The sequence below is a fragment of the Cajanus cajan genome, chromosome 11, assembly GCF_000230855.2.
Source record: "Cajanus cajan strain Asha chromosome 11, NIPB_CcT2T_4, whole genome shotgun sequence".
Taxonomy (NCBI): Eukaryota; Viridiplantae; Streptophyta; class Magnoliopsida; order Fabales; family Fabaceae; genus Cajanus; species Cajanus cajan.
Window position 1 is genome coordinate 42,172,145 of NC_138527.1, and position 19,266 is coordinate 42,191,410.

Consider the following 19,266-nt stretch of genomic DNA (forward strand, 5'->3'; position numbering starts at 1 on the left):
TATATATATATATATATATAAACTTCCCCTCAAAAAAATATATAAAAAACTCTCAATATTATCGAATATAATATTAAAACATATTAGAACTTATATCGAAGATTAATGGGTTTATTTATAGACTTAGACTACATAAGATTAATATGAATAATGATTAGAAAGAAAAAAGAAGAAGGTATTTTTATATTTTTATAAGACTAATTGCATTTATTATCTCGATCCGAAGGTTAAGTTGAAGTTTAAGTATCGTTTGCAGATAATTTATTTTTCTCTTTTTCAAAGAGATAAAATTGAAGATTATTATATTTATTAAAAAGAGAATAAATAAAGGATTTTGAATCTCTTGAATAAGATCAGTGGAAAAAATAAAAAAAAATATTAAAATAAGGACTCTCAAGATAAGAATTTAGAAAACAAGGATAAAAATAACAAGAATAAATACAAGTGTAAAAATCTACCTAAAATATTATTATTAGTTTATATCACTTATTATAAAGTTATTATTAAGTTATTTAAGATGTTTGATGTTGGAGAAATTTTTATTGATGAATGATACAATTAACATAAAGTCTGCACTTTTAAAGAGAATGAATTAAATAAAAATATGATGAACCCAACAAGAAGTCTTTGACTTACAGTACCATACCCACCTTCCTTTCCTTAGTCTTACCGAAACACTTGTTCTGTTCCTACGGTGATGGCTCTTCCTTCACTATCCTTTCTCTTCATCTTCTTCTCCTTCATCGTCTCCCTCTCACACTCAATACCCTTCATTCTTCTTCATGGTAATCTTTTTTCCTTTTTATTTTCCAATCTGTTTTTAATTATAACCACTATAATCTCCTTTTTCTCTTGCTCCTCACTCAAGGAAGGTGCCTGATTGATACTTACCAGTGAGATGCTAATTTATCAGTGGATATTTCAAAAATAAGAAACTAACATTCCACTCCATTTATAATTAATTAAATACTAGTGTAGATTGCATTTAACAAAATATATTAGGGTAACCACTAACCTGATTCATTTCTGGTGCCACGTCTGCTTCCAATTTCAGATGAATGCAACATGTTGCAATCTGTAACTTCCATGCCCTTATATTTTGGATTTTTTTTTAATTCTGAATTGTCTGGTTGTACTTGAATTCTGTTTTTGGTTTGTCATATTTTTTACTAGAATTATAGATTATAATGATTCTTGGTGGCAGGAATTGGGGATCAGTGCTCTAACCGTGGTGTGAAAAGATTCACACAGAAATTGAGCAGCTTCTCCGGTGCTGAAGGATATTGTGTGTATGTTTGCATAACTTTTCTATTAATTTTCTTAGCATATATTAAGGAATTATTTTCTACTATTTTCTCTAGCTTTTGTTATATTATACTCTGAAAATAGGTGTTGTAACGTCGTTTTCATGACTAATAAAGTTTCCCTATTTCTTCAGTGAGGTTGGAAATGGATCATGGGATTCATGGTTTTTGTCTTTGAAAGAGCAGGTAATATATAGGTCAGAAGGATTTTTGCTGTGCAGATGGTTTTGTCAGTATTGACTATTTCTAACTTGTTTTGTTTTACATGTCTGCAGACTGAGATTGTTTGTGAAAAGGTGATAAAAGGATTGTTGCTGTGTTGTGGTGACATTTTCTACTAGGCTTTTGAATTTAAACTTGCTACTCCATTTCCCACCATGTACAGGTGAAGCAAATGAAAGAATTGAAGGAAGGATACAACGTCGTTGGACTTTCCCAGGTAAAGCATGAAAATTGGGATTTTCTTCATTAAGACTTTTGCTGTTGCTGCAGAGTGCAAGTGGGTGCTGATTATTGCACTATAAGAAAGCCTTTAATCATTACAAAATTTATAAATAAAATAAAATAAAATAAAAAACCTTAGAGGTCATCAACAAAGTAAAGAAATTATGTGGATAGAACTATGTTCATTTGTGTTAAAAACTGATGTTGAATAAAGTTTCGTAAGCTGTATTAAATTTTAAGGTCATCCAGTGAGATTACATACATTATCTTTGTCACCATTTAGATTCATAAGTATATTCTTCTTGTGAATATTTGTTTGTTTTAGTGACTTCCATTCTTTAATGCCTTGTAGTTACAGCCTTGAGATAGTTGTGTCTCTTCTTAAGGCTTGCTTGATAAAGAAAATGCCTTTTATTGTCAGCTGTAAAGGCTTGCATAACCCTTGGCAAATTGGAGAAGATATCTTCACTTTATTCTTTACTATTGAGGCAGATGTCTAATCTCCTTTCTTTCTTTCTTTTTAGTTAGGAAAGAAATGTTAATTAATTGGTAACTTAATTACATAATTCATCTCGCATATGCTTATTTTATGTATATATTTTTAGATCTTTTGTGCTTCATTCTTGAATTTCTCATCTTATAGGGAAATTTAATTGGTCGAGGCGTGGTGGAATTTTGTGAAGGAGGACCTCCTGTAAGAATCTATAATTTTTCTACATATTCCATTTATTATTATACTTGTACATATCTAAATAATCGGATATGCACTAGAGAATAACGGTTTTTGTGAAATATCAACTAGAGTCTCATTCATTCATAATTGGAGGCAATAACTGAAATTAACTGACAGATTCACTTGAAAGAATTAAAAGAGAAGAAGAAGGTGATCAGTGCCAGGAAAATTAAGAGAATTGGTTTTGACAAATTGATAATATTTTATATATGTGCATGCATGCCTTTTTCCATTTATAACTATAGCTTTTCATTTTTTTTAACCATGTAGTTTTCATGTTTCATTGTTTTTTATTAATGGAATTGGAATTGGAATTTGGAAATACTATTCTTTTATTGATATAAGAAATGGAAATGCTATTCACGAGCTTTTAGTTCCTTCTTCTGGTTCTGCTTGTCATTGCATGTGTGAGTATTCCTTTCTATCTCTCTTGGTATTGTTCTTTTCTATGTATTTTGTCTCTATATTTCCATATTCTTGTTAACTTATTCATGATATTTTCTTACTTCTTATTTTTGGAACAGATTAAAAACTTTATCTCTTTAGCAGGCCCTCATGCTGGTACTGCTTCAGTTCCCCTATGTGGTGTGAGTATCATTGTGGCTTTCCTATGCGATGCCTTCATAATTTAAGTCTAGTATATAGATTTTGGAAATACCATGTTATATTATCAATTTTGTGCTAACATCACGCCATTGAATCAATCACCTCTTCAATAGACTTGTAACATTTTCTAGGCACAACAACTCGATTTATAAACTCTTTACTTTTCTTCATCCCAACTGACTCAGGTCTTTTTATTTTCCAATATTTCTTTCCATATTTTTTTATATCATGAAAGAGAGTGAAACTATTTATCAAGTTTAATCTTGTAGAGTATTATCAAATAAAATTATTAAAACTCGTGCATTTTTCTCATTTCATTTCCATTTATGTTCACTCCTATCTTGCACAAAGTACTTTAGATTCACTATTTAGGTATGCTTTGTTTGGAACATATAGCAGGCCTAACTTTGATGCGATGTTTGAAAAATATTGTTCATGGTGTCAGTTTGTGGAGAAGATTATATTAGAAGAATTCAATCTATATTAAAGTTCTATTTTGCCTAGTTCTAATTTTTTTGAATTGTGTTTTGTTTCAACAGTCAGGTATCTTATGCGTTCTTGCAGATAACCTCATCAAGGGAGAGGTTTACAGTGACTATATTCAAGTATTCATTTTCTCTTTTATCTGATCTCTACATTCTTTTAATCTTACCATATGTCCTTCCTTTTTCATTGGTAACGTATTAGGGTGCACTTATTGTCTCATTATATTGGTACTTGGTGCTAATTTTCATGCACATTTTACTGTTTCTAACGTACCTTCATTTTGAAATATTGCAGGAACACTTAGCTCCTAGTGGATATCTTAAATTACCAAATGTGAGTACTACACTTAGTTATATAATTCAAAAGAAAATGTGTAATTACTAAAGACTTACTTATCTATGAAGTGTAAATTGAGTAATAAAAATTCATTTCTCCATACCTGATTACTTATCTTGACGTTGAAATAAACTTTGATTTCAGGCCATACCTGATTATTTGGAGAAGTGTAGATTTCTCCCAGTGCTTAATAATGAAATACCAGACCAAAGAAATTCCACTTACAAGGAAAGATTTAGTAGCTTGCAGAACTTGGTACTTATCATGGTAAGTCCTCTAGAGGTATTTTTTGTTGAGATTATGAATAGAACATTGCTAATTGGCTTCATGAGGAAAGCTTATGTATTTGTCATCTTATTTTGTGCATTAAACAGTTTGAGCACGACACTGTTTTAATACCAAAGGAAACTTCCTGGTTTGGATATTACCCAGATGGCTTCTTCAAGCCAGTTCTACCACCACAATCGGTATGATCCTTAATTCAACTTCGATGGGTCTTTGCTTGTGATATAAATTTTCTTACTTGGAGTTTTGCTTTACATTTATTAAATGCTATCAATGGAGTTGCTTCGTTAAGATTCTGTTACTTGTCTGGATCATAAATGTTATTTCCATTTCCATTGTTCAATCTAATAGATGCAGCTTCTATATTTTTTCTTTGAATAGCTATTTTAGAACAGAAATGGCTGAAACACTTGAAATGAATTTCTTAGCATTATTTACTATTAGTTAGTAGCTTTAAACCACTACGCTATGATGTAATTAAAATTGACGACAATTACTCTATTAGTGGCCACACACTACTTTTATTAAAGGATCTTGTTAAAGGCGCAATAATCATATAAAGGAGATGGGATCCCTTAGAAAAAATTCATGGTTGAAATTGTAGGCTTTGGCATATATGATCAAATCTATTTCTAATGCGTTAATTTTTTATATCATGTACTTGCAAGTCATAATACATTAAAATCAAATAATCAGAAAATTTGGTGCAAAGTTTCTGGCTATAATAGACCTATTGATTTTGTTTTACTCTATTAATTTGCTTAACAGACAGAACTCTACATTGAGGACTGGATAGGCTTAAGAACTCTAGATGAAGCTGGCAAAGTTCACTTTATTAGTGTTCCAGGAAAGCATCTTGAAATCTCCCAGGAGGACATGAAAAAGCATGTAGTGCCATATTTGAAGGATCAAACATCCACAAAAGATAGCACCAATAAAGGTAGGCTCAGGAGGAGAGAAAGTAATCGTAAAGTTATTCCAAGCAACACGATGGAACAATCTCAAATGGTGGAGATAGAACCATCAACCACTCCATTACTTGATGGATCTTTGTCATATTGGTGGTCTGCACCATTCAAGGCTTTCATTGCTGAAGTGATTGGCATTAATGAAGAGGAATCTACATAAAAGAAATCATCATGTTGTACTTCATTGTTAAACTAAATTTATTAAATTGAGCAGAAATGTATTTGGATGGATCAAAATATGTAGTTCAGTAGTTGCATCAAATTATATAGACACACCATAAGAGTGTGATATATGTTTATATATTAGTTCATCACAGACATCAAAGAATATTCTTCACTTGAAAGGCTTAGGTTCCTGCTAATTTATGTGAACACTCAATTTTATTTGACTGATTTTTACTTTACTTTATGTTTATTTAGTGAGAGTACAAGACGAATGAGAGTATTTTTTTTTTTCTTTCCAAATTTGCAAGAGAAAGAGAGTGAAATTCTGTTGCCAATAATCTTGGGAGCACCTTAAGCCCTCCAAGAAATTGGAATAAGGGCCAAAATAATTACCTCATTTTCTATTCTCAAATGGATGTATTTAGGCAATCTTTATTTGATTTACTTACAAATTTTTTTCTACATTTTTTTTTATGAAATTGAGTAACAAATAAAAGAGTAATTAGAATTTTGCCGATTTAATGTTTTATTATTTTTTATTTTATTTTATGAATTGGCTTGCAAAAATAATTCAATCACTTACACGAAAATGATGTTATAAAGAAATTAATAGTAGAAATTAAAAAACATTAAAAATTATAAATATAGAAATTAAAATTTTATTTTTATTTATAGAGATTAAAAAGTAAAGTAAATGAAATTATAGGATAAAAAAAAATTTATCCAAAGACAATTATGGACTTTTAATAGTACTTAAACCACTCCTCTTTTGTATTTTTATTTTCTTAAAATATTTTTTTAAAAACAAATTTTCAATACATATTCTTAATAATAACATTTCACAAATTAATTTTTGGAATATCTTTTTTATCTGTAAAAATTACAAGTAGCAATAGAGTTCGAACCTATGAGCTTACGTATATTATTTCAATTCTGTTGAATTTTTTAATCGTGTTTAACATATTTCAAAAATTACTTTTCGAGTGCAAAATTAAGGACGTCTAAGAGCAATGTTTATTGGACCTAAGGTTGTACATGGTTAAATTGTGCCTAAATTGATAACATTTTGCCTTAATTGTGACATCCTTAGACAACCCAATTTTGTTTTCGCAAATAATTTTTTAAATGTGTTAAATATATTCTGGAAAGTAATTTTAGTAGCATTTATTTATCGGTAAAAATATGTTTTTTCAAAGAAAAATAAATTTAAAAAAAATATATTGAAAATGCGAAAGAAATACATTTAGCAATTGGCGATCGGAATCAAAGAAGGTAGACCCAAAATTGCTTTTAGATTGATGCCTTGGTTAGCTTATTAGTTGGAATTGACTCTACTCCGGTGGATGAACAACACTCGCCGTTTCTCCTTATGTTGGGCTTCAATTCTTTGAAAAGGCTAACCCAAAACTCCTTTTGTCCATAATTCCAAGTTGACCCAAATTAATTATAATAATTTATTTCTCACTTAAATATGTTTTAATTTTCATCTTTATAAAATTATTTTTTATTTTTCTTCTTCTAATGTTTGAAATTATTTTTTAATCTTGTAAAATGAATTTTTTTAAATTCTTATAAAAAAAAAGTTCTTTAATTTTCATCTGTCCAAAATTTAAAATTACCATTTTTGTTCTATTAACTATTTTAAGATGAAGAAGTAATATTTATTTTAAGAATTTAAAATTATTTTTTAGAGGAGAAGCATCTTAACAACGAAAAAAATTCGTCTTTTGTTAAGCGCGAAGCAATAAATGTGTGACACATAATAGTAATTATTTTAATTTTTTTAGCGATGAAATCCAAAGAATATTTTTACATGACTAAAACCTGGAAGTAGTGACTCACTTGTTTACATGATTAAAACCTGGAATTAGTAACTAAAAAGCTCATGAAATTAATTATAATAAGCATGTTTCTCTTTGCTCTTTTTTTGGGTTTTGATTTTGTTTTCTGTTGTATACTTGTATTTATGCTATTCTTTTTTTTTTTTAATATGAATTGTAGATATTCGTATTTATTTTGTTGACCCTGTTTTTGACCCAAAGTTATCCAATGCAAATAAGCAATTGAGCCCCAATCAATACATATCTAAAATATGATAATAATAAAAATTGTTTCAAAACAATTAGATTAGGATAAGTAGATCATATGTAAGATCCGACTCAATCATTAATCTTTTTTAATGAAAATATGAATCATTTAACTAATCTCAATGTAAGTCTGTATAAAATGATATAAAATAGAAAGAAAATAATGTTTGATGTTAAATTTTAATTAATAAAAGTGAAGGAATTTAATGAATGAAGTGGACATAAAAATATGAGAATGGAAGTAGAGCATGTTTACAGCAAGAAAAAGGTTCGGAAATTGCTCAGTATTTTTGGAGAGTAGGGGACAGACCTTGAAATAGGCAACCTGTGTTATGTATTATTTAAAGAAACAGGGTGGCCCTCTCATGCTCTCAACAAGCCACCATCTTTCTTTACTAATTTCTCGTGGAATGGATCATCGTTGAATTTTAAGAAATCTTCCAAGGGAAAACGAATTCATTCATTATAGTACTATATAATAATCATAATTATAATCATTCTTTCATGCTTACTTTGAAACCTTTCATCATTTCAAGAATCCGCAAACGAAATGATTGGGTTAATGTAAGCAACAAATAAAGAAATGAGCTACCCCGAGATCGTGAGATTTATAAATAATCATTGCACCATCATGTGCCATAATGCATATTCTCTGCTATTCCTCCATTTTTAAATACTACCCACAACCACCAAAGCATGCTTTAATCAATTACCAATAATAAAGTATGGACAGTTACTAATTAATCTTAACTTAAGTATATCATCAAGACTTCAATCTCTTCTAAGTATGTACTACTATAGAAGAAATACATTTGCTAGAAAAATTCTCTCTTTTAAATAAACATAAGAATTAGTTTTTAGCTTTTAATATCTTAATTTAAGGAATAAAAAACAAATACCATTCCATTGATCATGTGATTTTTTGATAATACCCTTCAATCTATACCCATGTAATTTTTTAGGGGTAGGCATTTGGGGCACACACACGTTTGTTTATAACTCCAGGGTACGAGAAAGAGAGCGCACGTGCAAAGCAACAGGAACTGAACCATAGATTAACAATATAACCCAACCAATTACATGATTCATTAACCGTTAATCACATGATTAACAGCTCACATGGTCACATGGCCACGTTTATAAAATGCTAACCTCTCATACAAATACTAAGAAGTACTACAAGTTGGGTGTGGAAGTGTCCCTTGAAGGTGGTGGCACGTGCACGTGCACGTGTGGAGAATCACACAATCTAAGACAGCTGGAGGAGGTTAAGAAAGTGGAAGGAAGCTTGAGGGAAAGGGGTCTTGATTCGTGTTACCATTATAAGAAAACCAAGATATAGTGAGAATCGTGATTATAGGGAAACTGTCTTTGACCGTTGACTGGATCAAGCCAAAACTGTTTTTAAATATTATCAATATTAAAATAATGTTTGATCTTATAATAATATCACCCAAATATAATTAACCATTGATAGTTTATTTTAGAATATTGTGTGATTATGTTTAAAGATATAGTAATTAGTAATTTAAAAGACTTATATTAGTTTTATAAGATGCAATTGAAAAGAATAATTTGAAGCAAAAGTACACGTGCGATAGACATTCTACACGTGTGCTTCACTGTCCGTTGGCACCAGTTGGACATGGAAAATTGTGCGACAAGTAGGATCCATGTGGGTTACTCACACCTCGAGGTGAGAAAGACATGGACAACATTGCCTTTGCAATCAACCATGCAACACACTTAACTTTCTTTTAATAATATTTAATTAAATATAACCTCTTTTTGATGTTGGCCCATCATTAATGACAACTTTGATGAAAAATGTAACTCTTTTTTTATAACATCTCTTTTAAATTATCTCATAATATTAACAACAGCATAGTTAAGCATCGAATTCGTACTTGAAATTGAGAAGATGGTAAAATCTCTACGAAGGCAAGGCAGACAATTATGAAATAAGCACCATCATCTGTTTCCAAAAGGGAGGAGGGAAAACAAACATCATTACTCCACTTCTCAACTTATTCCACTCAAATAATTATATTTTCCAAAAGAGAAAATGAGATGATAAGTTATATAATGATTTTAGGGTGGTCGTTGGTGTAATCTATTGATTGTTGAAGCGTGGTGATCTTTGACAACGAATATAACCATTAATTAAACAAGTCATACTTGTAAAAACCTTGTAATTGGTGTCCATACATAGTCGTTGAAGATGCTGACTAGATTGCGATATTTTTATGATGAATAACCACAAATTTTTGGCCCTTAGAGATATATATTCATGATAATCTAAGTTGACACTCCTTATTGGGATTTGGTTGGCCCAAGTCAATTGACATCTTTCCTTGACAACAATTATACCGTTATTTAAATTGCTGGGATCGTTTTCTCATAGAGAAATCCTTCGGCGTCCGAAAATTCATTTACAATATTTTATTATAAAATTATCGACAAATATAATTTTTTAATTGATCGGAAGATATTTCAGACAAATGCATTTGGAGAACACAACATTTCTCTTTAATTATCTCTCTTTCTTATCGTCTCTTTTATATCTCTTTTGTCATGATAACAAAATGATGAAAAACAAAATATGAATATAATGTGATAAATATTCGTCATATATTGTTTTCAATTAAAATTAGTTAAGTGGTTTATTCATTTTGATGATTGTCATTAACACCATCAATTAGTTTCAGTAATTGGTATTGTATTTTATATATTGTATCTTTTTGCTAGTGAATAATATTTCCAGTTAAAAATTTAAAAATACTATGATAATGCATATTGCGTATCTATGCCATTTTGAATACTAGTACTACATATTTTTTAAAAAAGAAAATAATACAACGCATGCACAAATAGATTGCATCCCTACAATATGAAAACTAAGTTGGCCGGAATTTATTATGGAGATAAAAAGAGTAAACTCACAATTTCATCCCTAAAATATTATTTTCTCTCTTCAATGGTCCCTATGGTAGATAATTATTAAGTATTAAAAATCATATTAATTAGTCTTTAAAATATGTAAAAAAAAACCTCAAATTAATCCTTTTTTAATAAAATATTCCAACTCAAGAAGTAAATCAATGTATATTTAATACATGAAGAGTTAATTATGTAATTTATTTCTTTAGAGATTAAATAGGGAATAGCGTAATACTTCATGGACTAAAATGATTGTTTAATTTATTTAAATAAAACTTTTTTTTTTATTATACTTGTTAACATTTTAATAGTAAAATTCTTATAAAAAAAAAAAAACTAAAAACAAAGAGCTTATAAAGCCGAATCAGCCTAATATATCTACAATCAAGCATACCTTACTTTACCAACTACTTTTATATTATAATAATGAATTTAAAGAAATAATATTTAATTTATAAACAAAACTTCAAATTCGCGCTATCACAACATAAAACCTCTTACATTAAAACAACTAGCATTATTTTTTTTCCCTTGTCATTATTTCATATTATTGTTGTTAATAATGTGAAGATGTCTAAGTTAAGAAAGGGACAAGACATAATTGGGTTGCATGGTTGCATCGCGATTGGTGCTGAGTTGATGAAATTCGAGTTATTGAGTCCTTATTCTGAATGCTCGAATCATGATTTTCATGATGTTGGAAAGAAAAGGAGTTAGGTTGAAACTTGAAACGCTCAATTCAAGAAAGTTTCGAGCTTAAAGAGAGAATTACATTTTAATTTTTTTGTGGTGAAAAGAGAATTGCACGTAAAACAATAGAAATAGTCCATAATAATTCATACAAATTATATTATGAGTATCGTATTTATAATGGTATGAATAGCAATAATTTACGATGGGTGTGAGAAAAGAAAGTGAAAGGTGTAGCGTGATTGGTAGGGCAGATAAAATCGAAAGGAGACTAAGTGAGGTGTGAAGTCTAATCAGTTAGGGTGTGTCTGCGCGCGTGTGCGAGGTCCCACGTGTGAGAGAAATAAATTACCAATCATTTAACACCAAAACCAATAAAGCATTATACAAAGTCAGAGATGAGGGCAACATGGTAATTTCAGGGATCTCCGCATATATCTCCAAAGTCCAAACACAGTGCCAATGAATGAACATCAGGGTCCGGGCTTCACGCGCGAATCACGTGATGAACGGACCCAACAAAAAGGATTGGGCCCATAATTCAATTGTCGTCAAACAGTGAGTTTCATTATTGGGTGCCTGATGACAATTGACAAGACGTCCTATTCGTATTAAGTTTTTTTTTTTTTTTTTTTTTTTTTTTCTTTCAAAAGATAAATGACACTGTGAATAAATACAAGAATGAGTTCTTGATTCCTTTTGGTGTTCTTCTTTTATAAAGACTTTCCAATTTCCATTTCCTTTTATTGAAAGGACATATAGATCATCATAATTTTTCGCTTCCATAACCAATGAATCATTAAAAAAAAAGCTATCTAATAACATAAATTTTATGTCATCAAAACTAACTCCTTTTTTATTTATTTATAATATTGATTTATTTTTGTGGTAAATACTTAACTCTAACGTACTAGTATAATGTTATTCCGAATGCAGAAAAATCATATTAAAATAATGTTCATTTATTTAATATTTATCAAAATATTAAAGAAAATTGTTATAAACCATGGTGATGAAAAAAGAATAGCAGTATAATTTTGCCATCAATCCTTTGTTTCGGGATTATCTCATTTAATCACATGGTGTTTCTATCTAATTTGCGTTTGAGCATAAATATAGACACAACTCCCTCGCCCCACAACCTTGTTGTAAAAAATATTGTATCCACTTTTTGACAATTATTTAATTAATATATAACGTGCAATACACTTGCGCCTAAAAATATCATATATTCTTTCCTTTTTAATTAGTTCATTGAGTCTGCCTAAATTCTGTCGACGTCTACGCATTTATTTGATGCTTGTTTCCATCCCAAATTTAAAGAAGAAGAAAAAAACACAAATAAAATGTACGAAAAAAGAACACATTTACTCGCACTAAATTTATATACATTTTACAAAGCATAAAATTTACATGCATGCATTGTCATAAATGTTTGTTATTCTTTAGTACACATGTATCTGATAAATATTTCACTACTCGTACTATTGATGCGAAACTCAAACACCATCAACAATACTTTCGAAACTATCTGTTTTTTTTTTTTTCTTTTACAAAAGCATGAAACATGGAATGAAAGAATTACCATTAATATTGCCATCATCTTGACAATCTTTAAATAACGTGAGGTTAAGAAAATAAAAGTGAAAACAAATTAATAAAAAAAGTATTAAGTTAATTACAATATATATTTTTTAAACTTTAATAAATAAAAAAAATGTGCTTTTCTCATTGTTTTTTTTTAACTCTTATGACTGATGTAGTCCCAGAGTTCAACGCATTTGGTCGAAGAATATTCCTAAAATGTGTTTTAATTTATATTAATGACACTGTATGATAGTCACATCGTTTATTATTACATATATGTTACATTTTTTTGTGTCAATTAAAATTTATAATTTACTAAAACAAGCTTTAAAAAGTTTTAGTATTATTATTATTTTTACTATTTAACTAGTTGCTTGAGAATATCATTAATAGATTTTATATTTAGGGTATTTGGTTGTAAATTGTAATGGTGGCGTGGGGCGAGAGAGTGATGATGGGAAATAGTACAAAATAATGAAATTGAAGGAGTTCAAATGATTGTGAGGAGGAAGGTGTTGGTGCGCCAAGGGACAGGGCGACACCCACGAATTTGTCCGGGAAGGGGCCCCACGTGGCTGGTTGCAGCACGTGTCATGCCACCACGTGACTTCCCTTTCCCACGTCAACATAACTCTTCCTTCTCTCCTCTCCTCTCTTCAATTGCCTTCAACGGATAACCCATACGCTTTACAAAAATTAATATTGTTGTTGGGAGGGAAAAAGATCAAGAAAATGACGTTGTTGAGTTGAATGTTGCTAATGCTAGGGGATGCCCTCGTTATCGTTAATTATGCGGACCCAAACCCAATGAGGATTGAGGGACAAGATAAATAATGAAAAGCTTATCGGTTTGGCTCTAATCATGCCCCTCGCTCTGTTGATTTGGACAACAAGTGATGCGTAAAACAAATGGCCATGATGCCGTCCCCACCATTCACATTTCCCATCAGCCGTTGATGTAGGGGCAGTCTTCAGGTGCGCCCTGGCCCACCGCCTTAAATGCTCTCGCTATTCTGATTAGACACCAAAACCAACTGCCCTTAATTATGTTTGCTCCATTCACTCCTCCTCCAATTTTACTATTTTAGGCTACTTCCATTTTTTTCACAGACAACTTCAAATTCTTCTTTATTCTAATCCTATCAACTTCAACACTTTCGTTAATATTCAAATTACAATTAAGACGTTCCCACTTCCAATCTTAAGTCTAAAATCCTCAAATTCCGTCTCAACTCTAATTAATGACTTTTTACTACACTAGTACAATTACTCACTAATTCATGACTTTTAATACTACTACTACTACTACGCCATTTTATTTATTTATTCAACAATATAAAAACATTAGTTTTTAGCATAATTTTGATTTTTATATAAATTTAGGGTTATTAAACCAATATGGACTAATAAATATTCGTAATTAATATCAAAATGAAAATACATTAAAAATGTATATTAAACTATTTTTCATGAAAAAAAAAATGATTTATATTTATTAATTAACATTCCAAGAAGCTTATTCTTCTTTCTCATTTTACTTGTCATTTAAAATAATCCATGATAACATCTTAACAAATTAATTAATTATATCAATTTTCAATTTAAAATAGACATATACTATTAAAATACGTTTACCTGTCAAGCGGCCGCCACCCTCCGTAGCCCGAAGCCAACCTCCCTGCCACCCACAGCCACAACCACCACCCTCCGACAGCCAGAACCTGACCTCCCCATCACCTACACCCACACCCACACCCACCCACCACCCTCCGCGGCCCGAATCCGACCCCTCGCCACCCACAACCACAACCACCACCCTCTGATAGCCCGAATCTGACCTCCTCACCACCCACACCCACCCACACCCACCACACCACACCACCCACCACCCTCTACAGCCCAAGAGCGAGAGAGAAAGAGAGACGTTGAGAGAAAGAGAGGGAACAAGAGAAAGAAATAACGAGAGAAAGAGAAAGAGAGAAGGCTAGGAGACGTTGAGAGAAAGAGAGAGAAGGTTGAGAGGGGCAACAACATTGTTGAGGGAAATAACGAGACGCTGCCAGAAATTAGTTGCGTAAGGGTAGGGTTTAGGAACCGCCGCCGCCGCTGCATCCTCTACTCTGCCGCGCTCTTCCTCTTCCTCCTCCTCGCCGCCGCCTTCCTCCTCTACCCCTCCGACCCGGAGATCCGCCTCGTCCGGATCCGACTCAACCGCATCGGGGTCCGAACCAACCCGAGGCCCATTCTCGACCTCTCCTTCTCCGTCACCGTCAAGATCCGCAACCGAGACTTCTTCTCCCTCTCCTACGACTCCCTCGCCGTCTCCGTCGGCTACCGCGGCCGCCAGCTCGCCTTGGTCTCCTCCGGTGCCGCCTCCGGCGGCCTCATCAAGACCGCTATCCTAAGTCGCTGGGTGATCCGCTGGATCAGAGCGCCGCCCACCTCGGCTTTGGCGGCAGCAGCGCCGCCCACCTCCTCGTCAATCTCCACCCCGTCGTAGTCCTCCGTGCCTGGGAGCTCGACCCCGCCGTCCTCCAGGTCGCCCTCGAGTATTTCAACTACTAGGAAGCCTCCTTGTGGTGAAGGTATTTTCACTATTTCCTCACTTTATCCTTTAGTGCATTAATGTTAGCCAAGTAAATCCTCTTGAGCCTGGGTTGACGCAAAGAGCAAAGAGCAACAAGTACAGTTGCAACATCATGAGAGGTGGTACCACGGAAGGGAAGGGATGTGAGGGAATCTGGGAGGGGCATAAGCAATATCACAGAGGACCAAATGGAGCAGAAGTAACAACTTTCTTCTTTTCAAGGTTTCCTGAAAGTTTCATGGAACAAGACTTATGGAGGATATTCCAGAAATGGGGGCGAGTATGGGAAGTGTTCATTGCAAGGAAAAGGAATAGAAGCGGTCAAAGGTACGGGTTCGTAAGATACGTTGGAGTATTGAACGCGAAAGATCTGGAGAAAAAACTAGACCAAATCTGGATTGGGAATACAAAGATGCATGTGAATATACCTAAGTACAAGAGAGGGGAAGGAAAGAAGTTGGAAACAATGCTAAAGGGAGGGATAAAAGGTGCGCAGGAGGAGAAACAAATTGCAAACCAGTACAGTGAACAAAGATGTCTTACATACGCACAAGTCACAAGGGGACAACAAGTCAAAAGGGAGGTAGTATGGAGGAGGAAAGATAAAGGGGAGCACCAGGATGAAGAGGAAAGATGGGAAGGTCAAACAATACAAGCTGTTGAGACTAACTTGAACAAACTCCAGAATACATGGGTGGGGTACTTGAAGGATCTTACTTTAATTGACAATATTGGCGAGGCAGGTTTTCTGTATGATAATACTGATCTAAAGCTGAAGTATTGGGTGGATGATATGGTTCTAATTTCGGGGTTAGAAGAAGAAACCATGAAGGAGAGAATCAGTGACAAAAGTGATGTACTAAATGTTATCTTCAACAAGGTTGTGAAGTGGTCACAGTCAGTTTCGACTGGGAATAGGATGGTGTGGGTCCGGTGTTATGGTGTCCCACTTCAACTATGGAATGAGGAATGTCTTGGCCAGGTAGTAGGTGAACTAGGAACATTGGTGGGTATACATAGAGATACACTTGAACTGAATGAGGTAAACTCTGCAAGGGTCCTAATCAGGACAGGATCGGCCCGGTTCATTAATTCCCATAAATTGGTAAAGATTAATGGGGAGAGAAGGCAAATAAGACTGGTAGAGGAGGTGGTTAGCAAGCGGACGGGGTGCAACTGCTGGTTCTTACGGAATAACTTCACCGATTCAGAGGTGCCATCCATGTTGAGTGAAGTAGGGCTATGGTTGCAATCATCTGGATCAGAGTGTTCAACGGATGGCTACGAGAAAGTGTCCCATGTGGCTGAGTCAGTACAAGCAATGGTGGAAGAGGAGGTTCAAACGGAAGAGAAGGGTGAAGGACAAATCGGAGAAGGGAGGGAAAATTTGAATGATAACACGGTGGATAATAGCATTAACCAAACAACTAATGGAGAACTGGCAGATATTTCTACGCAAAGGGGCGGCCAGTACACGAGTGTGTCAGACAAAGGACTAGCAATTCAGAATAGGGAGATGGCGGATCAAAATGGGGATTTGCTGGTAATTCAGACTGAGAATGTGGGAAAAGAAAAACAACAAATAAATGGCCCTGACAAAGTCAAAGATTTGGAAAATGTTGAACAGGACGAGCAGGAAACAGTCCAAAAAACTGGATCATTTGTGGTTAAAAGTTGGCCTAACAAGGTGAATGTAGAAAACCAAACAAGGGAAGACCAACAAATCACTAAAAACGGGTCAAAAGCTGGGAAGAGGGGGAGGTTAGAGCAAAAGGCTGCGAAGGAGATAAACGTAGATACACTGTACGAGGTGCCAGTAATTACGTACACAATGCCTGGAAATTTCCCGAAGGCCGTCCAGGAGGGGAGCATCAAAGGATGTGGAGTAACCCAACAACCAAGCAACGAAGTCGATTACACAGGTGGAAACAAACAAGCTGCAAAAACCCACCAACTACCTAAGGCCACATACTGCAAGAGGCAAAACAAAATCAACAAAGTGGTGGGGGAAGGGAGTATAAGCACATATTCTCTAGTAGATGTTAATGTACAGAACTACAGTGATACGAACTGGCTAAGGAGAGTTGATTTGGAGACACAAACTTTGTGGGACATTGGGGTGAAATTAGGTGTGACCCACAAGGGAAATGAGGAAGAAATCTTGCAGAGGATGAAGAACATGGAAGAGAGGGATCAACAGGGTAATCTGCGACAACAGACAAGCGAAGGGGCTCATACGAAGTATCAATGAAAGTCATCTCATACAACGTTAGGGGCCTAGGGAGGCGAGTAAAGTGGAGGTACATAAGGAAGGTGATCACTGATGAGCAGGCACAATTTATTTGTCTACAAGAGACAAAAATGGAGATAATAAGCAAATTAATGATACAAACTATATGGGGCGACTCGGAGGTTGAGTATGTCGAAGTTCCAGCAGTGCAAGCTGCGGGTGGTATGGTGTGTGCATGGAGTAAGGAATGCTTTAGATTAGAAAGAGTGTTTAGAGGGGTGCGATATCTTGGGGTACAGGGTGTATGGAAGGAGGGGGATATAAGCATTGTGATTGTTAATGTATACTCACCCTGTGACTTAACAGAGAAAAGAAATATGTGGAATGAAATCAAGGGAATCAGATCAGTGAGCAATATTAGCAGGTGGCTCGTGGCTGGGGACTTTAATGAAGTAAGAAGAGATATAGAGAGGCAAGGAATAAGGGGTGTAAGCAGAAGGAGTCAAAGTATAGAGTTCAATGAGTTTATAGCAGATATGGATCTGGAAGAAGTCAGGACAGTAGGACGGTCCTTTACCTGGTACAAGTCAAACGGCACAGCGAGAAGTAAGCTTGATCGGTTCTTAGTTTCACCGGAATGGGTGACACAATGGCCGGGGTCTACACAATACATCCTAGGAAGGAATGTGTCGGACCACTGCCCTATTATTCTTAAAGATGTAGCTCAAGATTGGGGACCTAGACCTTTTCGCATAGTTGATTGTTGGCTTCAAGATGAAGGCTTCCAAGAGTTGGTTCAAAAAGTATGGGAAACAAATATGGTGGGAGGTTGGGCTGCTTTCAGACTAAAAGAAAAATTGAAATTCTTGAAAAGGGAGATTAAGAGCTGGAAGGAGACAAATCTTGGCAACCTACAACTAAGAATACAACAGGTGGAGGAAAGGATAAATAGTTTGGACAAGAAAGAAGAGGCAGGACCATTGCAGGAAACAGATGTTAATGAGAAGCAGGAACTACAACAAAGATTCTGGCAATTGGCTAATATGAATGAATCATTGCTAAAGCAAAATGCAAGGTCAATGGCTTATTGATGGGGACCAAAACACTAGATACTACCATATGATGGTCAACTGGAGAAGGAGAAAGAACGGACTAGTGGGATTGCAGATTGGTAACAGATGGGTGGAGGACCCAGGACAAATAAAGGAGGAGGTGAGAAACTATTTTAGCAATAGGTTTGCTGAGGAGACTTGGACAAGACCAAAATTGGATGGGGTTAGTTTCAACAAGATCTCAACATTGCACGTTGACTTCTTGATAGCTAAGTTTCAAGAGGAGGAAATTAGAGCAGCTGTATGGGACTGTGAAGGAACCAAAAGCCCAGGTCCAGATGGCTTTAATTTTAATTTTATAAAGTCATTTTGGCCATTGCTGAAAGGAGACATCTGTCAGATGTTAGAAGAATTCCATGCCAATGGTAGAATACCAAAAGGGTGCAATTCTTCCTTCATCACTCTGGTACCAAAGGTGGACCACCCAGCTAGTCTTGGTGACTATAGGCCGATATCGCTTGTTGGTTCTATGTATAAAATATTGGCTAAGGTGTTGTCTAAAAGGCTCAAAGTTGTCCTACCAGAGGTGATAGATCAAGCTCAAAGTGCTTTCATGTCAGGAAGGAATATGCTACAAAGCATCGTGGTTGCTAATGAGGTAATCGATGAGGCACGCAGAAGGAAAAATAATTGTCTCGTGTTCAAAGTGGACTATGAGAAAGCTTATGACTCTGTTAGTTGGGAATTCCTAATGTATATGATGGAT

The 19,266-nt window shown here is 34.2% G+C and overlaps 2 protein-coding genes across 2 annotated transcripts; both read left to right on the forward strand.

Moving 5' to 3' along the window:
- Positions 1-604: 604 nt before the first annotated feature.
- Positions 605-5,566, forward strand: LOC109801209 (uncharacterized). The gene is made up of 12 exons (XM_020362222.3): positions 605-785; positions 1,205-1,289; positions 1,439-1,490; positions 1,580-1,600; positions 1,690-1,743; positions 2,392-2,442; positions 3,006-3,068; positions 3,627-3,692; positions 3,868-3,906; positions 4,054-4,176; positions 4,284-4,376; positions 4,963-5,566. Exons 1-12 carry the CDS (start codon positions 698-700, stop codon positions 5,320-5,322), a joined length of 1,095 nt encoding a protein of 364 aa, XP_020217811.1. The 5' UTR covers positions 605-697; the 3' UTR covers positions 5,323-5,566.
- An 11,899-nt stretch (positions 5,567-17,465) lies between these two features.
- On the forward strand, positions 17,466-18,539 carry LOC145953557 (uncharacterized). The gene has a single exon (XM_083067533.1). It carries the CDS (start codon positions 17,466-17,468, stop codon positions 18,537-18,539), a length of 1,074 nt encoding a protein of 357 aa, XP_082923659.1.
- Positions 18,540-19,266: the final 727 nt, after the last annotated feature.